This window comes from Castor canadensis, chromosome 2, assembly GCF_047511655.1.
Source record: "Castor canadensis chromosome 2, mCasCan1.hap1v2, whole genome shotgun sequence".
NCBI lineage: Eukaryota > Metazoa > Chordata > Mammalia > Rodentia > Castoridae > Castor > Castor canadensis.
In genome coordinates, this window is record NC_133387.1 from 47553372 (window position 1) to 47576714 (window position 23343).

At 39.9% G+C, this 23343-nt stretch overlaps 1 protein-coding gene across 1 annotated transcript in view; it reads right to left on the reverse strand.

Annotated features, from left to right (window-relative positions):
* Positions 1–239: 239 nt before the first annotated feature.
* The window catches only part of Asb4 (ankyrin repeat and SOCS box containing 4), a 51606-nt gene continuing 28502 nt past the window's right edge, over positions 240–23343 (reverse strand). The window contains exons 3-5 of the mRNA XM_020174795.2: positions 16432–16922; positions 3539–3652; positions 240–2501 (exon numbers count right to left, since the gene is read on the reverse strand). Of these exons, the coding sequence (XP_020030384.2) occupies positions 2313–2501; positions 3539–3652; positions 16432–16922 (794 nt within the window). The 3' untranslated portion in view covers positions 240–2312. The remainder of the gene's footprint in view (positions 2502–3538; positions 3653–16431; positions 16923–23343) is intronic.

Genomic DNA, 23343 nt, shown 5'->3' on the forward strand with positions numbered 1-23343 from the left:
CTGCATTTTATTTGTGTCCTGGCCACATTTACCCTTTACTTCCTTTTGTAAACACTACTTATTTACATGCACAATTCCTCATTTTCTTTTTCTTTTTAAATGCTGAAGAAAGCAATGCACTATGTAGAGTTCTTCAGTATCGCCGCTGAAAAGTCAACCCTGTGTGAGGAAATGGTCTTATTGATAAATAAACAACTCACAAAGAAGAAAGGAAACAAAAGAGCTTTATTTAAGTTCTCTCCATACAAGTTCAAATATGAGGAAAAAAATCACAATCACGGTAAGTCCACAAGTAAACAATTCAAAACAAGTGGCCACACATTCTATGCCAGATTAATACAGATGTTTAAACACAAGCAAGCCAATAGAAAAACGTATTTATTTCCCCATGTGAAGAACATCAATTTCTCTTGCCCTCAACATTACCTTACTTGTCCTAAGTCACTGGATCACAATTTTTTTTTCTGCCAGAATGTTCCTGAAGATGGAGAGAAGCTTGCAACCCTTCCAATATTCTGGGATATGTTCTAATACCACTTGCTCAAGCAAACTACTTTTTTGTGTGAATATATATACATTTTTCTCCTTTGGCAGTACTGGGGTTTGAGCTCATAGGCTTCCATTTGCTAGGCAAACACTCTACACTTGAGTCATGTCTACAACCCTCAAGCAAACTACTCTTTGAAGGATCATGCTTTATATGAGTAATTCATACAAGTTCGGCTTTCTGTTCCATGATAGAGATCCTGTTTCCACACAAAATATTTTCCCCAAATTAGCTGAGTAAAAACAATACTTAGAAAGATGATTGTATCCACTCATGTTTTCTCTACACAGAACCGGGAGTGAGAGAATCCCAGTCTAGAAGCACACCCTAGTGGTAATCTAGTGGAATATTTGACGGTGTCCCTATTCAACACTCATGCATCCAAGGCTGAATAAGATGGAGGACCACACAGATAGAAGAAAGCTGCTCACAACTGGCAAATAGATTCGTTTGCACTTCAACAATTCTGCTGTAGCCTCTAAAAAAGTGATGCCAAGAGCAATGAGTTTATCTAAAAGTGATTAGCAAGAACAAAAACGTGAAGCAAACTTGGCCTTATAAGCCAGAGGCCCAGAGGTGAACTCTCCACATTTTTTCTTTCTGAAAAACACAAACTAGAGAGTCTGATTAGCACATCTATCTTACCAAGTTTCTCAAACGTTTACTGTTTTCAAAAAGTCTTTCTATTTACTTATCTTTCAGCTTAAATGCTACTCTGCTACATAAAAAGACCACAATAATCAACTAAATCTTCCCTTCCCCCACTTCTCTAGACTTCCTTGTCATGTACAGAGAGTCACTGAGTACGCAGTATTTTTCTCAGAGTCTGGGAAGTGGCTAATTGGAAACTATACTAAAACAAAGCAATTTCTAGACATTTGAAGAAACTTAAATGCATTTACCCTAATAAAAGGAGGAGGTACCTCTACAATCCCTTTACTCTTTGTGTTCATGCTTCAAGGAAAAAAACCACACATGTCACATCAAAAGTACACCTTTGAAAGGTAAGCACTAAATAAGTCTGCACCTGTACTCTTGTCCCGTCACTTTATACAGCAGTCACCTGCTTGTATGTCTGGATCCTTGGCTAAAGGGTGAGACCCTGGAGGGCAGGAGTCACGTCGGACTTACCTGTGCATCTCCAGTGCCTGGCTCAATGAGTGTGTGCTGAAACGTCCATTCCTGACTATTAAGTGGACTGGTCTTTCTCTCTCATGTCTAATTTCACTCAAGGATCTCCTTTTTTGACTACACTCATGGGCATTCTTCCCTAAACAAGTTGAGGAGCTTGGTTTGGGGAATAGGAGTCTGCAATCTAGTGACAGTAATGACTGCTAACTGGTCATGGGCGGAGACGTCACTCACAAAATCTGCTAGATTACGAACTGAACAGTAATGTAAACTTATTATTGATAAGGTAGAGAATGAAATAGGTTGTAGGAAAACTTGGGTCCCATTTCAGATGAGATAATATATGAAAAGTTTCACAAAATATATCAGGCACCTCATAAGAGCACTATGCACATTAGCTACTACTGCTACATCAGTACCTTCTAAATACATACTTGTCTTTGAAAATTCCTAACATCTCTTGTTTATTTCCCCTAACCATGATACTCTAGGATTAATGACATAGTGTTTGTAAAGTGTTTTGAAATCCCTGAAGTGTTATCATCAGCCCAAGGACCGTTTTATTTATGCAAACTGTGTCCACCCAGCGAGTCCACTTAAATATCTAGGATTTGGAACTGCTGTCTCATAAAGCTTAATAAATGATTCCCTCCGGCTCTAAAAGCAAGTACTTTTTCAATGACAATGGGAGGGAAAGCAAAGGAATTGCTTTGTGGCATCTGTTGTGTAATGCTTTCCGAATGGCACATCTCGATAAATGCATGAGGGTCCTTGGAGAGTTACAGCACACGGTGAAGAGAGAGTGGTAAAAATCAAAGTGTCTCTGAAAAGGAAGGCAAGATAGGTTAATCGTGAGGAAGCCCCACCCCCACACTATTTACATTAATAAAAAATCGATAATGATGCATTAGGTTCCTACTTCACAGGTAAAAGCAGCTTTCTAGGGTCGCTCATAGAGAAATGGAATTAAACGTGAATTTGAGATGGGGAGGGGGGGAGGGACAGTGGCACATGGAGAAAGGGGAAGGAATCCTGAACAGCTCCGAACCCAGGAAATGAGATAAAGTGTACTCATATGAACTGCCTGGACCAGATTAAACCAAAATAGCAATTTTCAATTAATCTGACATTATTGTATGCCCTTCATCCACCTGGGGTGCCCCACATATTCAGATATTTAATGGGAACAGAGGATTAGTGAAGTTGTCCCATTAAGTAACTTTCAAAGGTGAAGTAGCTAATAGCAGAACTAGATTGCATGGCTACATCATAGACCTGTAAGCCTAGGGAACTTTGTGCTCTGTGCCTGGTACCTCTTCATGTGTCAGAGACGGCCTTCGGCTTCTAAACCCAAGGGCACAATGCTTGAGGGGAGGATAAGTGTACAGAGGCGACAAAGTCTGAAAGTCCACAAATAGAAAGGACTTGGCTCTGCTAAGGACTTGCCATGTTAAGTCAAATGGTTGGTAAGGCTCTACTTCCTGTCTAGTAATAATCACTTCACAAAATTTAAAGTAAGTGAAATGTCCACAGAAAACAATGTAATTTCTTGGCGAAAAAAGCTATATGAGCAATCCCAAATGTTATCATTTATCTAAATTGACTGAAAAAATGTAAAACTGCCACCTTTATTCAACCTACCCCTAAATAGAGAAATCCCTCCAGAGACTTCCTAATGGCATTTATTTGATAGAACTATATACTCTCATGCCTGCATTTGATAGCCCTTGGTCTCATTATATTTAAGGAAGCTGAAAGAGCATCTCAAAGATGGCATTTTTAATTAGAAAATTCTGTGCTTGTATGGCAGCCTAGCAGTACTTGGTAATGAAAAGCATGGGAAGTGAATCGATTGTTTACCTCCAAGTCATCATCAGGGATAGCTCTTCTCCACTTTATGTTCCACCTGATGTGTTCATAGGCATTGACGACGACCTCAATCGCTTTGGGGCAAGAATGGCAAGCCTGTATCACCTGCAGAGGAAGCACAGAGTTCACGTGTTCAGTGCACACACATGTTTCATGCATGCTGCTCTCAGAGTCATCAACAACTTGTAGACCACGGCAGGGCCTGATACTGTAATACTGTGCATCTATAGTCTCAGCTACTCTGGAGGCTGAGGTCAGAGGATCCCTTGAGACTAAGAGTTGGAGACCAGCCCAGGGAACATAGGTCAACACCATCTCCAAAAATGAAAAAAAAAATTTTAAAAATGAATTTCCAGATCTATTAGGCTCACTGGAGCACTGAAGTGCTTTTGAGAAGTCTCACACTTTTGAGCACTCAAACACATTGCTTGTCCAATGGTGGATGGGTAGATTCATAAAATCAAACTAACTTCCTTCACCATCCATGAGCAATGAAAACCAGGTGCTCACAAAGAAGGCAGGCATCTGAAGAATTGCTTGGCCTGCTCATAATTAAAGCAATGTTGAGAGATCTGGCCTCAGGATGCACTCCAAGCTGACTGGAAAACTCTCCTGGCTCCACAGAAAACTTTTTTATCAAAAGCCAAATGTTTCAGCCTTTTGATAGCTGGGCGTGGTGGTGCATACCTGTAATCTTGGCTACTTAGGTGGCAAAGGCAAGAAGATCACAAGTTTGAGGCCTGCCTGGATGAAGGTAGTGGGACTCTGTTTCAAACATAATATAAAAACAAAAGGACTTGGGGATATACATGGCTCATGTGGTAGAGCACTTGTTTACCTGGGGTGCACAACACCCTGGGGTTGATCCCCAGTGCTGTTAAAAAAAAAAAAAGCTACATAGTTGAATGTTAATAATCCAAGGACCTACTAGGTCTACTGGTGACTATGAGGTAAAGCAAACTTCAAAGTAACATGCAAATTGACCAAAAATATTTTCTGAGAACAGGAGACAGTCCTGAAGAGGCATTGGTTACTGTAGTATTTTACCACAGGCATTGGTTATGGTGGTATTTTAACTTTTACTAAACAAATACAAGATGGCACAAAATTCAGCTATTTCATTAGCATACTCTGTTCCATAATCCATTGGCCAAGCAATTTCCCACAAGAAACAAAAAGATTTCATTTTAGATTTTAGACCAAAGTTGGCCATTTGTCCACTTATCCAACCATGGATGTGACCATAAAGTTTGGACCCACTTGACCAAGCAAGCAAATAGCATTTGTTAGGTTGCAAGTGTGAAGAGATACAAGAAACCCAAAAGTGACCAGATGCTGTGACTCAAGCCAAGCTACTTGGGAGGCAGAGATCGGGAGGATACACGAGGCCTGCCCAGGCAAAGAGTTCACAAGACCCCATCTCAACCAATAAAACCTGGGCATGGGGGTATCCACCTATCACCTCAGCTACCTACAAGCATAAATAGAAGGATTATAATCCAGGCCGGCCCAGGCACAAAACAAGACTCTCTCTCAAAAATAAGCACAGCAAAAAGGACTGCGGGTGTGACTCAAGCAGTAAAACACCTGCTCTGAGCAAGGCTCTGAGTTCTACCCTCAGTAGCACCAAAGGGGGAAAAAAAAGAAAAGAAAATACTCAAAAGGTAAAAAGCACTGGTTTCTGTTGACAAGCTTTTCATAATGATGGAGATAAATGGCTGGGCCATATATTTAAGTACTAGATCATACGGTTTAAAAAAAAACAGTCAGGTGTGCTGGAAAATGCAATCCCAGCATTTGGGCGGTTAAGGCAGGAGGATCACGAATTTAAGGCCAGCTTTGGCTATATAGTGAGACCCTGTCTCAAAATAAAACCAGCCGGGCACCAGTGGTTCACACCTGAAATCCTAGCTACTCAGGAGGCAGAGATCAGGAGACCCTATCTAGAAAAACCCTTCACAAAAATAAGGGCTGGTGGGTGGCTCAAGGTGTAACAGGCCCTGAGTTCAAGCCCCAGTACTGCAAAAGTAATAATAATAATAATAATTTTAAAATTTTAAAGGAAAGTCGTGTGGATTGCGGTAGTCAGAAAAGATTCCTTGAAGGAACTGAGTTCAACCTTCAGTCCTGGATGGCAGAAAGGGCTGTGGTGTGCAAATACACCTATACCTGCACACACACAGTAACGGAGAACTTTCTGCACACATGGCACCCAGGAATGTGATAACAACATGGAAGGAAAAGTACTGTGATGTATGTATCAAAGACAACCTTTAATAAAACAGCTTTATTCTTTCTCTTTCCTGGAACCCGCTCCTGGAACCTTTCTTCTCTACCTCTGGCATGATACTTCAGCAGGACCTATCCTATTTCTATCTCATTTTCAATAATAAAAAGGCTTCAGTTATTCTAGACACAAGACCAATGTTATTTTAGTACTATAAAATGTCCATGCTGATTTGAATAATGGAACGCCAAATTTTATTTGAAATAAGATTCTTCTGTTCTATAACCCAGACCTGCCTCAAAGCTAGACACCTCCAGAGCAAAAGGAGGTTCTGTGGGTGAAATATATGGTTTGGTCTTTGTCCTGTGTTCCTGGTACAGAGCTCCTAAAACCTTTGGAATTTCCAGAATGATAGGACTGTGCTTGATTATTCATAACAAGCTTTCTTCGACCAGAAATAACAAGCCTTAATTAGAGGGTTGGAATTTTTCAGCCCCATCCCTCACCTCCAGGGAGTACCATATACTGGAAGTCAGAGGACATACATCAAGGTTTCTGAGGAGTCCTCCTGAAGTGCCCCCAACGGGGTATGAGATAAGGAGGAAGCCCCCCCACCCCTTACTCCTGCCATTAAAAGAAAGCCATACCTTTGCATTTTGACAATTTTCTGCAAAGAAATGTTCTTGCTAACTACCCGGTCTGTCTCTACCTCACCATAGCATTGTTTTCTCATCTTCTTTCCTAGCTCTTCCCAGGTGGTCTAGCCTTGCAGTTTTCATTGTAAGGTGATGAGTTCCTAATGTCTAAGTGTCTCAGGCAAAACTGTGACTGGGTATTATCAAGTTAATACCCAGTGTTCGTTCTCTCTTTCTCTCTCTCTCTATCCTCTTTCTATGTGTGTGTGTATGTGTGCACGCACTGTGTATTGATGGTAAAGACTCAGACTGAATGGAGGACTCATGTCAGGACAGAGCTAAAGATAAAAGTAAGTAAGATGGAGCTGGCTGACAGTGTGCCTGCAGTGTGCATGTGAAGACCTTGGCATGGTCATGACAGTCAGTAGGAGCTGCAATTCGCTCTTAACAAGAAAGGGTTATAGCCGACCTATTCGTCCCATTAGGAAGCCTTTATTGAGCACTGTTGTGTACTATAACAGTAACTGTGAGAAGTTTATGACCTGTTTTTTGTCTTCAAGGAGTTTACAAGCTAGCTGAACGAAAAGACACAGATATTTCAAAGAGTCAGAGAGTAAAATAAGTCAGTAAATAATAAAAGACTAACTTAAAGATCCTCAAGTGCCCCTTGAGCACCATGAGCAAAAAGCACAAAGGAGAAAACAAGAACGTGAAGGACAGAGAGCAGCAAGAGACTGCAGGGGGTGGGGGTGGATATCCCACAGCTCCTCTGCCAATGTCAAGCTTAGTCCTGGGAAGGAGTAAGTGGGCCTTAATCCTAGTCAAATATGGGGAATAAAGAATGTAGCTTGGAAGGCTGAGATCTGGGGTAAAGCAGGGTGCTACTTGTAGGTACAAGGAAATTGTAAGGGTATATGAATTTGGGATTGGACGGAAAATGAGCAGGAGGATAGTTCATCTGTAATGTCTGAACGTCAATCAGAAATGTGCATAATAGACAGCATTTATGAGTAGGAGATTTGTGTACCACCCAAGTATGCACCTGCTAGGGCTGCGAGGCATGGTTATCCTCAAAATGGATATAAATGGAAAAGGTAGAGGACCAGCTTCAGAAATCCTGATAGGTGGGAGAGAGGACAAGGGGAAAATCATAAGAATAATAGCCATCCTTCTTTGAGGACTACTAGGTGCCAAGGATTATGTGAAATCTTTATGTACTTTATTTAACTTGCTCAATCTTCAAACACCTCTAAGAGGATGGTTCTATCATCATCCCCATTTCACAAATTTAAAACCAACCAAAGGTTAAGAAAATTTAAATTCCAGGTCATTTAACTAGTAAATGGGAGAGCCAGGATTCAAACACTGGTCTCCAGGACTACAAAGTCAAAAGAAAGCCAGATACATCAGTGTGACAAACATCATGTGGAGAGAATGTTCAGAGCTGGGTTATTACAGGGGCTGTGAAGACCAGAGAAATGAAGAAGATTGGCTATTAACAGATTTAATTAGGCCACCTCGTGGGGGATTGGTTAAACTAACATGGGTAAGGACCAGACCGTGGGAGCAAATAGTGGATGGAGGAACACTTGTTACTGACCCATCTTCGTCTTTAAGGCCCTTCATATCACAGCATGCAAGGCTTTAAAAGCTCCCATCTGAATTAAGAACCAATTTAAAAATGAAATGAAAATGACAAACAACTGGAGATAAGATTGTCATCTTAATTACATCTAATATGTTAGTGTTATGAGGCCACATACAGCTTCCAACATTCTATCCCCAAATTTATCTTATACCACAAAACTGCAGGCCTCTCCCTAGGAGCAGAGCCAGTGCCCAGAAGCTTGCCACACAGGAGAACAAAGAATTCAGATGTCCTCAGGTCCAAAGTTCAGCAAACAAATTCAGTTCCTCCCCCAACTCATCAGTCTGCTAAACAGAATGAGACACAGATGGGGAAGGTGGGTTATTTTTCCAGAATTTTCCTCATGAAAACAGGAGATAAAGGAAATGCCAGTTCTCCTCTAAATAACACATTAAAACTCCAGCAGGAATCAAGAGAAACAAGATCTGATGAGATAAAGCAGGACCAATGGATTTTTTTAAAGGTTTTTTTAAGAATTTTCTGCATCTATTATATCTGTATACCAACCAGACCTTGGTAGCTAGAAATCCTCCATGATTGGGAGTGTTTACACCACAGAAATTAGCATGTACTACCACACAGGCCACTTTTAAGTTTAATCGGCATAGAAACATGTTCTCCATTAATTTCTTATATCTAAATACCAAGGAAACAATAATTCAAGGCCTGTTTAGTATTATGTAGCATTTGCATCACACAGAAATGATAGATGTAAGTAACAAGAGCAAAGATATGTAGAGTAAAATAGTTAGGAAATGTAGAAAAAAAAAGAATTAGAGGTGTGTTTTTAATATTTACTCTTTGGTTTTAGCATATTTTATTTGTTATAAGTTTTTATGATTTAATTTTTAATAAAGGCTACATTGAATAATCAGTTGTCAAAATTTCTGTGATTTCACAATCAGATCTTGTGAGCTACTCTGAGCCAATTCCAGACCATAACTGCTTTGATTTGTCCCCACATTAAAGAAGCACAAATAGTACAAATGCTGTGTGCACAGGTGTGTAAATGGAAAAATTAGACCTACTGAAACTGTTCCAGGAATGAGGGGAGGGGAGGGATAAAGGAAAATGATGGAAGGAGTGAATTCAATTATGATAAATGTGATATATTGTAAGAACGTTTGTAAATGCCACAATGTAACTCCACCCAGCAAAACAATTGGAGAACATCATTCTGAGTGAGGTTAGCCTGGCCCAAAAGACCAAAAATCGTATGTTCTCCCTCATATGTGGACATTAGGTCAAGGGCAAACACAACAATGAGATTGGACTTTGAGCACATGATAAAAGCGAGAGCACACAAGGGAGGGGTGAGGATAGGTAAGACACCTAAAAATTAGCTAGCATTTGTTGCCCTTAACGCAGAGAAACTAAAGCAGATACCTTAAAAGCAACTGAGGCTAACAGGAAAAGGGGACCAGGAACTAGAGAAAAGGTTAGATCAAAAAGAATTAACCTAGAAGGTAACACCCACGCACAGGAAATCAATGTGAGTCAACTCCCTGTATAGCTATCCTTATCTCAACCAGCAAAAACCCTGTTCCTTCCTATTATTGCTTATACTCTCTCTACAACAAAATTAGAAATAAGGGTAAAATAGTTTCTGCTGGGTATCGAGGGGGTGGGGGGGAGAGGAGGGGGAGGGGACGGGGGGAGAAATGACCCAAGCCTTGTATGCACATATGAATAATAAAACAATAAAAAAAATTTTTTTAAGCCTACAATGATTTCTCACTCGTGAAAACAATACAAACTTCATTCAACAACAACAACAACAAAAAGAAGTAAAACACAAGCCAACACAAGCTTAATGCATGCAAGTTCCAAATTCTTGGAAGCGTCAGAATTATCCTGCCCAGTGACTAGTTCCAAATGACGACAACATAATTTTTTGTTAATTGAGAAGATTCACTCACATACATATTCTGGTCACAGAACACAAAGTTGTGCTGCTGACCATGAGTTTTTCAGTTAGTTCTAAACAAACAAAGAGCAAATCCTACAGCATCAGCCCTTAGCAGGGCAAGCAGGCAGTTGGACCATTCACCCATTGCTATTGGTATCTCTTAAGGATCAACATGGCTGAGCCTACAGAAAGGGAGCTAGAACGACTTTATCTAGGTTCCTGGCTGTCAGGGTGGGCAGGGAATTGTCCACCACCTTGGTCTTAGAAAATTGAGGCAAACAGGGCTGCTCTTTTCTTCATAGCTCTAATGAGAATGGCAGGTAAGTAGATGTATGCAAAAGAGACAGAGAAAAGCCAAAACCTCCTTAATGCTTGAACCCTTGCCATACACTACCATCATAGTATCGTAGAAGATTAGAGTTGCAAGGGACCCTAAAGATAATCCACCCCCTAATTTAGAGATGAGGAAGTTGAAACTTGAGACAGTCCAAGTCCTGTACCAAGAATATACTTATTCTGGAAATTTTAAAAACAAAGGCCACAAAGAAGCCAGAAAGCTATCATGAGGCTCTGCACAAAGATTAGTTGTTCACTCAGAAAACTGACTCCTATCCTCTGCATTATTTCCCAGGCTACACTGGCTCTTCATGGGACGAAAACATGTGCAAATAAGCAATCCCCATATACCAACCCAGGGGATCTGGCCTGAGGTGTTCCTTAGCTGCCAGTTTTTTTGAACTCTGAGAACAGAAAAATGGAGGCAGAAGAGATGCAACTCTTTGTTATTCTCACATTGCAACCCATTACCTACTTCTCAGCTACAGTTGCCAGACTTAGTAAATAATAATAATGCAGGCTTCCCTATTAAATTTGAATTTCAAATAATTTTCAGTGTAGGCATGTCCCAAATATTGCCTGAGAAGGATTTATGCTAAAATTTACTTGTCTTTATCTGAAATTCATATTGAACCAGCACCCCCGTTTTACCTGGTAATCCTATACCTGTCTTCTAGTCAGAAAGAGTTAAAACAAGTCTTGCACACAGGAATATAATGTATTCATAGTTTAGGAGCCGAAAGTCACACACTTGGTGCTTCCATTTGCACCTGACATCCTCCCGTATGTCACAGGAAAATGACTTCTCAGTTTTCATTAAGGTAAAAAAAGTTAGGTGGTTCCAAATCTTAATCTTCTGCAGTCTTTTAAAGTCCAAAGCTTCCAATGTGTCATTAGTTTTTGCTGACGCTCTAACTATTAAGGTTTGTGCTGACAGAAAACTCTAAGGCTGACAGCCTCTTAGCTCTTCAGGATTCTTCTAGAACTAAGACAGCTGGACACACCTTCTCAGGCCTCAGTAATTATTTCACCAGGCAACAGCAACCAAAGGCCCTTAAGAGGTAGCAAACTCTAAATTATCACTGTAAACTAAACCTGGACCATCAAGTAACAATGGACCACTGTGGATCCCAGAAGGACAGACACTGCCTCCTCTTTGTCTTTGGTGGCCTGGAAAACAGAAAACACCTGGGGAGCTTCACTTTCTGTGAGTCTCTGATGACTCTTTCCTCCCATCACAGAAGAATGAGAGGACCAAAAGAAGCTCTTTCTACAGCAGTGACAACTGGAGAGAATTTTAACACCCCCTCAGATCCCTAGAAGCTTAGATGAATATACCACACATTAAAAAGCAAATTCAAGATAAGTCTCCCTGCCACTCTTCCACTCCAAGTGCCACTTTTAAGCCACTTTAGTAGAGAAATCCTAAGACTACTTCTGGCCTGATATATTGATATGTTTGTGTACAATAAGATACTTAGTGGTCAAAGGGACTGCTTGTGTCCTGGGCTTCGTACATAGCGCTGTTCAGCCGCAGAGATCATCCCTACCTCCACAGCCCTGTGTTCATCACCGTTCCCTTCCCGGAACAAATGCCTTCCTTGCCCTACAGAAAAGCCCAGTCTTGGCTCCCTAGGGTGTCACTTCCTTCTGAATTATGCTTGAAGAAAAAAAAATCAAATGTCCTTTTGTACCCTCGAAAGCAATTGCAGACCCTATAATTCTCTTTTCCCCCCCGCTTATGTAATTTATACATTGGCTTTCAGTGAAATACACCCTCTACAAATTTGCTTTGTACTTGGAAGACAGCATCTTCAGCTCTGACCTTGTTCCTTGTAAATAAGGAAACTGAATTCCCCATCCACAAAAAAACAAATCACTTTATCTTCTGGATAAATGAGTCAGTCACTTGCCTGTCCTAAAGATGACTTTCTCTTTGGAAAGTCTGGCTGTAGAGTTGTTCTAAATCACTTTCAAGCATCTACATAGTAAATTGAATAGTTTTTCTTTAGTCTTTCTTTGGAAATGGGCCAGCCCTCTTACACATTCTGTCGGTTAGCAACAAAAATGTTTAGAATACCAGTCAGCTACCAGCAGACAATTCTCCTTTAAAGCTCTTCTGTGTATGTCCAAACAAGAGGAACTTGGAGGAGCAAACAGAAATGAGTAGGAAAATGCTAATGGTGGATAAAATATTCCTGGGGACACATAATTATATGCATGTCTTATAGCTCAGAGAGCCACCAAGTAGAGGTAGTGGGGGAGACTCCTCCACTGGTTAAAGAGCACTGTTCAGATAAATAATTTGGGGTCTGAGAGATGAAGGGACTTATTCAGAAATCACAGCGAGTAAATGGTCAAGGTAGGACTCATGACCATCGTCACTAAGCCTTTGTTCTTCACCCTCCTCTTAGTAGAATGCCTTTGTTAAAAAACAAACAACAACAAAAACTACCTAGGAACCTCCCACACACACACCTCACAGGATTTCTTACTGGAGAACAGAAATGCTATAAAGCCCATTTTCACTAATACGACACAAAGAGAATGAGGAGAAAGTCTTTTAGTTATTTTCAGAGAGACTCATTTCACCCAGTCAATCAGCAGTGAGCTTCAGGGAGCAACTCAATATTTGGTCTCTACGCAGTGACTCAAGCACATCTTAGCTCTCTCAATGCTGAGCAGAGTACTAAGGATCAAATAGACTCTGATTCTACTGATGCCATTGTTCAGCAGATACGTGATCATAACAGTCACATCCATCATTTGTTTAATGGCCTTCAGGCACTTCTCAAATATTATCTAATTCTCAACACAACCTGATAAGTTATTATTATTCCTGGATAAAAAGCTGTATAAGAAAGATAGATTGATTATCTTCTAGAATTTCCATTATGAGATGTGAGTGGACAAAAAGAGGTGGAAGTAGATCAGAGAGAGGTGTTTATAGACCAAGGAAGGGGTCAAGGTGAGAAATGGTGGGGGGTGGGGGGAGAAGGAGGGAGGGACACCCTACAAAGTCTGAAAGTACCCTAAGATATAGAGTTAAAGAAACATTTTGTGCCATCATCTGGGCTCTGTTATGTGCTACAAATAGGACTAGCTTCTTTCTGGTGAAAGACTGTGTTTGCATACCATCGCCAAGGCATGCAGGCAAGGCATACACATTTCAAGTGGAAGAAACAGAAGCTTAGGAAATTTGAGTAAATTATTCAGTTGTCCCTTTGGTAAGTAGCAGGACCAAGTTTGACTGTAAAGTCCAGGCTTCTTCATTCCTCATACAAATACATGGCTAAACTGAGAGCAGATGGGTTGCAGATTACAAAGCAGAGATTAAAAATTAAAAGGAGGAACAATTTCACATGCAACTTAAACTACTGGACTGTGCATTCACACGAGAGCTTATTAACATTTGCTGTTTTGGCCAAGTTCAGAACGCCAGTATATAATTCAGAAAATGGATGGAGCCTAATCAGTAGATAAGTCATAAATCATAGCTAAAAAGCTGTGGCTCACTGCACTTTTAACACAAGTTTAACCTCATTTCTAAGGCTGCAGTATATACAATGACTCTCCTATGGAAATATTCAAGTCCAAAAGCATTTAAAAATTCAAAATTGTAAAGAAAGTGAGAATTCACAACTGAGTCCAGGCAGGAACTTTCCACAGCTGATTTCACAAGGTATTATTTCAGGTCATCTATGAAGCATATTTTCTTATAAAATTACAGGGAAAATAAAATTTGAGCCTCTGCATGGCTCTTGGCCTTTCCAAACATATTTAACAAAGATCCAGAGGCAAATATAACTAATACCTAAAAATTGAGGGAAAATGTAAAATTTGATTTGGAAGGACAGAGAAGCCATAGGTACACACTGATACAAAGATGTAAAATTTTGGTAAAATATCATGCTGGCTATTCTATGTCATTAATTAGAAGCAAAGGATTGACTTAAATAACTTTTTAAGTCATCTAATCAAAATCAAATGACTAAGGAGGAGAGTGCTACAGAATCTGCCTTATGGATATTGACAAATAGGACAAGAGCACTATTTTCCCCTGGAATCTTGAAGTTATGTAACCACTTCAAGACTCTTGGTTTAGTTACATTTCATGAGTAATATGTCATCAGCAAATGCAGCGAAAACTTCTCAATCTAAAAACTCAGGCTCTACAGTCAGACAGACTGCAATCTGAATCAAACACATGAGCATTAATGAACTGTTTGGAGTTGTCTATAAAAATTTTAGGAAATTCCAGGACATTCTGAACTTTACATATAATTTTGAGCAAAAAAAAAAAATCACTTAATCTTCCATTAAAATACTGACAAGCAAGAGAAAATTCCTTACTAAGATAACAGGAATGGCTGCTCCCCACAAATATTCACCTGAAGGTTCTGTTAATTGTTGTCTGATGTTTGCCCCGAATTAGAGAACCCTTCACTTGGGGGGCAGGACGTGGGGCGTGGTACTGGAGCTTGAACTCAGGGTTTCATGGTTGCTAGCAGGTACTCTACTATTTGAGCAACACTTCCAGCCCTTTTTATTCTGGTTATTTTGAAGATAGAGTCTCATTTTCAGCCCAACCTGGTCTGGACTGCATTCCTTCTATTTTGATCTCCCCACCATCACAGAGATGGCAGGCATGTGCCATCACAACCCACTTATTCCATTAAGATGAGGTCTCACAGATGTTTTACCCAGGGTGTCCTGGAATCACAGTTCTCCTGGTCTTTGATTCCCAAATAGCTAGAATTACAGGCATGAGCCACTGCCATTCAGCCACTCTTCACAACTTCATATGTGTCCCTGGCATTTTACCAAGGTAGGAAGGAGAATTTAGCTGGAATTCACTAAAATGTCTGCTGATTTGTCTTCTGTGGCCCTGCATTAGTTACTTGATCTACACTTCCAATTCTTCTGCTTGTTAATTTTTTAGAATGAGGGGAATTCTTGGTAGTGTTACCTGATTTGTTTATTTCAAAGTGGAATGCATTTTTGGATACCAAATTCATTTCCACCATTAAACTAATGCAAGCCCCACTCTCTTCTCTGTTCCTATTGCATCCTATAGTCTTCTATCTCATCATTTCCATAGCATATTAAAATGATCTCTTTGTGAGTTTGTCTTTGCCACTGGATTCTAAGCTACTTGAGGGTAGGACTCTTGTCTTAACCATTGCACTATTGTTAGTATCTGGTCCCTGCCGGCCCATAGGGATTATCAACCGACATTGTTCAGAGGAGAGGTCATGCAGTGTGATAGTATGATAATAAAAGTTGGAACCAAATTATCTAAGGCTGAATCCTAGGACCACCACTGTGGGAGCTCAGCCAAGGCTCTATGCATCAGTGTCTTCTCTTGTAGAATTGTTATAGCAATTAAATAAATTTTAAAACCACAAAATGCTTATTATGGTATACTTAATTCATCCTATAAAATGACTAGAATTACTGGTCTCTAATAAATGTTAGCTTTCATCAAACTGGAAAATTGGGTGGCCTTTTCTTTCGTGGCTACTAGCTAACTCATTCCAAAGCAGGTAGAGTTCTGCTTCAAAGAAAGATGGCAACACAGCAAGGTGGTGCAGTCTTATAATTCCAGCTGCTTGAGAGGTGGAGATGGAAGATTTTCATCCTAGGCCCACAGGGAAAAGCACAAGACTCTATCTGAAAAAGAAACTAAAAGCAAAAACCTGGAAGCATGGCTTAAGTGGTAAAGTCTTTGCCTAGTAAGTATGCCCTGAGTTCAATGCCCAGTACCGCTAGAGAGAGAGAGAGAGAGAGAGAGATTGAGAGGAAGAGGTGACAGTGTGCCTGACAGACCCCCTTCACCTGTCTGGAAGACTCACTTCCGTCCCCCAGGAAACACAATGAACCAGTCATTGTGCTCATACAAGGTGAGAAAAATTGTCTCCCACTCTTGCACTCATTCCTAGCTCTCAGACCCAGATTTCAAACAGACGTGAACTTGGAGGAGGTATGTCAAGGTTAAATGTGTAATGGAAGGTGGAACAGAGATCAGAAGTATTGAGTGCAAGGACTCAGGCCTCAAACAAGTTTGAGCCACCTGGAGATTGGAGACCAAGCTGCCATCTGCGTTCACTCAGCCGGCCGCAGCCTCACCTTGTGGAACTGGGGCGGGTATATGCGCGCTGCCCCGTGGTTCAGCAGCAGCTGGTAGCAGATCTCAGGCTGGGCAGAAGGTCGCACGGAGGTGACCTTCAGCACGTACTGGATGGCAGCGCAGCCGTTGATATCCATGAGATTGGCTTCAGCACCAGCTTCCAGCATCATATGCATGAGCACGTGGTCACAGTTCCAGGCGGCCTTGTGCAGCGGAGATTTGAAGTCGTCATCGCGGGCATTGACCTCTGCCTTGTGGTCCAGCAGCATACGGCAGATGAGGTGGTGCTCCCTGCTGTACTCCTGCTCTTTAAAGCGGAGCGCCCAGTAGGTAGCGATGGCCAGCGGGGTCTCCATGTGGGCATTCACGCTGTCCACGATGGCCCCGTGCTCCACGTAGAAGGCCACCAGCTCTGAGAGGCCGAAGTGGGCAGCCGTGTGCAAGGGCGTCTCCTCGTCCTGGTTGTTGGTCTTCATGTTCACATTTGCACCTATAAAGGGAAAGTGAGGCAGGGAATTATTTAAATCCCTTTTCCCATTCTTCCCAAGGTTCATCACACAGGACTTTGTCCCCGATTCTTTTTTAACCTCTGCCTGACATACATTATGCCCACCCCTCCCCCAACACAGTCACTTCTGTTCACTCTACTTCCTGGACAGCCAGCAAATGCACTCAGGGGAAAGGAGCAAAGGATTCTGCAGATGGCTGGAGCATTGCTGAATTTCAGCTCTTAACTTCCACATAGATTTGGAAATACCAAGTGATTTCTATGATTAAGTAGCTTTTATCAATAAAATAAACATCAGCAAAAATAAAAAAATTATTAAAAATAAAGGTTATACCAAAAGCTTTGAAACTTGTGTAAGGAGCTTTAAAAGTCAATTGTTTGAATGTTTCACAAAATAATGTTTTTCTTTGCTTTCAAAGCAGTTGAACCTGAAAGTTTTGTGTAGGAAAATATTAATGATATGGAAATTGCTTTGATCTAAGGCTGAAATCTCAGTATTAGGGTTACCTAGTTCTTTGGAATGCAGTGAACACACACACACACACACAATATGTAGCTACCAAACTAGCCTAAAGGTCATATTTTACATTGAAAAGGGCATAGCTAATAAAATTGAAATAGTTATTGCAAGAAAGAAAATAATTCAGAGACTATATCATCTTTGATTTTTGGTTGACAACAGATATTCAAAATACATATTTTTGTGCATTTGCTGCTTAGAAATTATTTAATCCAACCCACTTATTTAACACATCAGGATCCTAAAGTGAACTTTATTCTTCTGATAAAGAATGTTAAGTACTAGAATAGTTAATTCGAGAAGTGAAAACTTTCTCTCTCTGCTTTCTTTTTTTAATAGGGTAAACCATTTGGGCCTGGGAGCCAAATCTATAATCAATTCTACAAGAAATTGTATAGCAGCTTCAAAGTTAAGTGTGAAGAGACTTTGTTGTTGTTTTGGTAATGAGCATTTATTTGGCATTTAACAGTGTGCAAAACTCTGAGCTAAGTGCTTGTGTGCTGCTTCATGGAATCTTTCTAGCAACTCCACAAGATGTGCAGGTTTTAATCCTAATTTTACAGATGAAGAAATTTGTACTTAAATAAACAATGTGCCAAAAATAGAACAAGCTAGTGAAAATATGTAATATAATATAGAGAAAATATAATATATTAACAATAGAACCAAGATTCAGAAGTAGACAGCCTGGCTTCGATATCTCTTATTACTATCTTATTCTACCTCGTTATTATTTTTCTGCAGGAAATTTTTTCTGTATATTACTTGTTTGGTGTATGAAACGCAGAAAATAGTAAAGAAATACTGCTGCAGTTTGTAAATTTTAGAAATGTATACCCATGGATTACTCCTTTATGTCCTTATGTATGGCATCACCGGGCCATATGAAATATATTTGAGAAAGGCAATACTCCTGCAAGTGAGTTCAGATATCCTATATGGAACCAGCTCAACAGTGAAGTTGCCAAGGGTGCTTTGCTCTGCCCACTCTGAGACTGTTCTCCTAACTTGCAGAAAGCAGGACTGTAAGCAAAGGCTCTGTGTTCATCAGTAGTCTGCCCTGGAATTCTTCTGGGTAAGGTCTCCTTTCAGGTCAGGTCTTTGCTCCTGAGTGAAATGAAATGAATAAGAATGTCTTCCCAGAAGCCATGTGCAGGGTCACTTCCGACACTGGAGAATTTCCAGTAAGGAAGAGAATCAAAGGGTCAGAATAAAATTTTTACAGGCCAACTTGGAACAAACCACATTCTTTATTTTTTAATGGACTTGGACATTTACAATTGATCCTTGACCTCTTGGTACAACTAGATATGTGGCGTGGTTGCCTGTTCCTTATTTTTATACTTGAATTGTGCCTTCAAAAGTAACTTTGCTATAGAATATAAAATGTGAAAGCTTTTGACTATTTCTTGTTTTTGATTTTGTGATTTATTCAAGAAATTAGAGCTCAGAAACATAAATTCCTGGGAATTTTTATAAATTTTTTAATGTGAAAATACAATATATTAGTTTTCAAAAGCTGCTGTAATAAAGTATCACACGCTAGATTACTTAGAACGATAGAAGCTTATGTTCCCACAGCTCTGGGGACTAGAAGACTGAAATCAAGATGTCAGCAGAGTTGGTTCCTTCTGAGGGCTCCTTCTCTCTCACTCTAATCTCTGCCTCCATCCTCACATGGCACTCTCTCTGTCCCTGTGTCTCCACCTTCTCATAAGAACACCAGTTATCCTGCATTAGGGACCCACCCTACTCCAGTGTGACCTCGTCTTTATTCAAGCAGTCAGATTTGCAACAACCCTATTTCCAAACAAATTCACATGATGATGTATTGGACTTTAGGACATCAACATATCTTTTGAGATATGGGACCAACAGGTGAGATAGAAGAATTGGAAGAAAAAAGGCCGAAGCTGGCCAGCAGGGACAGGACAGTTGTGGGAGGTGTCCTGAAGCCAGGATTACAGAGTGACTTTAATACAGTGCCATTAATATTACACTTGCCTGTTCTGCCACAATCTCCTTTCATTACCTCCAACAGACTGCTAATCTCATAGACCCTAGTCAGGTATCAGAGTCCGGGGAACATCCACCATCGGCCCTTACTGTGGCTCCCTCTGCTGGGCTTTGCTACTCCCTACAGGTCCTGGGTGCTGTCCTGTCCCAAGCATCCACTTCCCCCGAAGTCTGTCAGGTCTAAGAGCTGCAGGCAAGTAGGAATGAATCTCTACATCTGCAGAAATTGTCACCTGCTAGACACAGAGAATTCACATCGCCACTTCATGTTCCTAAACCAGCTTCTCTCTCCACTCCACTCATGAAGAGCTTGTGGAAGGATGGAGGAGCTTGTGGAAGGATGGAGGAGCACTGCAGGTCAGTGCTTCCCAACTCCCCAAGACACACCTTTCCTTTCCTATTCTGCAGTGACATCCATAGATAATATGATCTACCTTCACACATAAATTTTGAAAAATAAATAGAGTGCCCTAGCTGATGTGTATAGGCAAAATTATGACTTATAAGTAATATAAATTCCAATGATGTAGTATGAAATTCAGTATTGTTACTGCTCAGGAAAGGCTATCCAAATGACGTAATGCAGTAGTGATTTGCTTGAACCGCTCTGTAGAATCGGGACAGATGCATATTTGGATGGATATGTGTTTTTCACCTTGTAATTCAAATACCATAAGCACCATTACCCTAAGGAATGGTATTCCCAAATGAGAAAAAAAAAAACCTGGAGAAGCTACGAATAGCTCAAACCCACCATCACCTTGATCTTTATCATAGTTTCACTCCTAGACGTGTCCGTATTTACAAAATTCAAAAGTATTTTATGCTTACATGCAAAATAGAGTTAGGCTAGATCTCAATAGTGTTAATACATCTAAATATTATTACAGCAGCATCAAATCTAAGTTTTTTCACAAATTATGAAATAGTCAAACAGGTAGAAAAATTACAGAAAATATTATAACACTTAGATGTCATATTTGACAGATATTAATTTTTGCCATATTTACTTCAGTTTTCTTTTCTCTAAGACAGAATTTTACAGGAATACCCAACTCACTTCTCTTTTTTATTTCCTCCCTTTCTTTCTCCACAGAGACAACTATGATTCTAAAGTTGATGCTTGTTAAGCAGTTTTAAGGACTGCCTTTTGTTTTGTGAACACAAAACTGCAGTTATTTTAATTTATTTCTATGGGCTTGTCTGGTGGCAATGCTTTTGATAACTACCAAATGCAGAAGGTGACCAAGCTAGATCTTTAGAAGTAAGAACTCTTGTCTTCTTTTCTCTCCCAAAGCACAGAGAAGTGTCAGGCGAGGAAGGAAGTCAGTACACTTTTTCTCCAGTCTAGATCAAATACAGCAATGTGGTTGGACTTGGAGCACATGACAAAGGGAGAGCACATACAGGAGATATAAAAATAGGTAGAAAATCCAAAACATGAAAGCATTTGATGTCCCCACTCCAGAGGAACTAATACAGAAACCTTAAAGCAACAGAAGTCAACATGAGAAGGGGATCAGGAACCAGTGTCAACATCAATTAGAGATGAATCAACATGGGTTGTAACACATGTGTACATGAAAGCAATGCTAGGAATCTCTCTGTATAGCTGTCCTTAACTCAACTAGCAAAAACACTTTGTCTTCCTTATTGTGCTTATGTCTTCTCTTCAACAAAATTAGTGATAAGGGCAGAACAGGACCTGCCTGGAAGCGAGGAGGGGGATGTGGGAGAGGATGGGGGAGGGTGCGGGGGGGAGAAATGACCCAAACAATGTATGCACATGTGAATAAATGAATTTAAAAAATTAAAAAATAAAACAGAAAAGCCAACAGGCAAAAGGAAGAAGGAGCCATACTTTCAAATTGAGAAGGAATTATTAGTTAGCCCTGGGTATCTAACTTTTAAATTGAGACTGAGTTTTGAGACTTGGACTGACTATGCAAATTTTTCTCACCTAACACTTACTGAGCCTACCTGGACTTTCACACCACAACTGGGAAGAAATCAGAACCTCTAAAATAATTATTCATTTAATTAGAAAAACACTCAAGATTTTTTTATGACTCTATCCCATATATCATGCATGATCTATTTAACAGTTACATGTGTCCAATAAGTTTTTTTAGGCAGGGATTATTTTCTAAGAAATCAGGTACCTGAGGCTATTTTCCTATTGGCATTATACATTAAAACTAGCATTTAAAGTGTATATTTTCATTTGTTTGTTTTTGTTTTTGTTTTTTTGCAATACTGGGGTTTGAACTTGAACTTAGGGCCTATGTGCTTGCTATTGCTAGGCAGGTGCTCTACCGCTTAAGCCATACCCTCCAGCCCCTTTTTTTCTTCAGTTATTTTTCAGATAGGTCTCACATTTTGGCTGAATCATGATCCTCCTATGTACTACTTTCTGCATAGCTGGGATCACAGGAATGCAACACGATGCCTGGCTTATTGACTGAGATAGGGGTTTTGCTAACTTTTTGCTTAGGATGGCTTTGAACTGCAGTCCTCCGAATCTCCAATTCCCAAATATCTGGGAGTTTGAGCCACTCCACCCAGCTGCTCATAAATTTTTAACCCCAGTTCTCAAGTACATGAATGAAAATATGGGAACGACTTACAACTTCCTTTTCAACATAATCTTGAAGAATTATACTTTTTCCTTGACCGTTGTTGTCTCAGTGTCTGTTTGTTGGTCAGTGGGATTTTTGCCTTTGTATTATACCGTACATGCATTGTGCTTAAGACTGTAAACTCCTTTCTTCCATGCACTTCCTCACCCTTTTTCCCTATCCTGTGTTGTCAGTATTTCAGTGTGTTTCCTTGTGTCTTGTTCCTACACAGGTGTGATGACTTCATTATTATTCGCTATTTCACTAAAGGGAGGGCAGTATTGGGAAGGGGAGGGTAAAAGTAGGAAGTAAAGAAGGTGATTATGGTTGATGTACTTTGTATACAAGAATAAATATAGAAACCACCATAAGAAGAGGACTAGGGTAGAAAGGAGAAAAATGGAGGGGATGGAACAATTTGGGATATACTACATATATACACAGAAATGTCATAATTAAATCTCTGTATAGACATCTTAAACAAACAAGAATGTCTTTTTTTTTAAAATGGAGGACAGGAAGGTAAAACAAGTCTTGTCTGGGCATTGGTACCAGTGGGAGGGGGGAAGATATAAGGAAAGAGTGTAGGAGGGTGAACATGGTAAAAATATTATGTACTCATGTATGAAAATGGAAAAATGAGACCTGTTGAAACTATTCCAAGAATGGGGGAGGGGAGATAAAGGAGAATGATAGAGGGATGAAGCTAACTAAGATATGTTGTAAGCATTTTTATAAATGTCACAATGTATCCCCAGTACATCAATAATATGGAAATAAAAGATAATAATAAAATAAATTTAAAATTTTTAAAACAGAATTGTACTTTTAGAAATGGTTAAGAAGACACGGTGAAAAGTCCATGGTCTCATTGTGTGAGAACAAAGAGAAAATATTTCTGTGGGTGAATACTAAAGATTTGAGAAGAAATTTTTTTCAATTTACTAATTTCAAGTAGAAGTTTAGAATCTTCATTAAAACTGTCTGTTTTATCTGAGAAGTTTCAACCTGGTGAGTTTACACTTGGTCTTATCAACTTGAACTACTCCTGCCTCAGTTCAAAGGGCTAGTATTGGCTTTTGTGCAGGTAAAAGACAGGATGCTTTTTCAGTGTTTCTTTATGAAAATATTAATAAAGTCTGATGTTTTTGTGCATTCCCCAAGAGTTTTGCATTCACTGTCTCACTTATTATTAACAGTAAGCATTCTTTTGAGATATCTACTATTCAAAGGTTAGATCTCTTTTTTC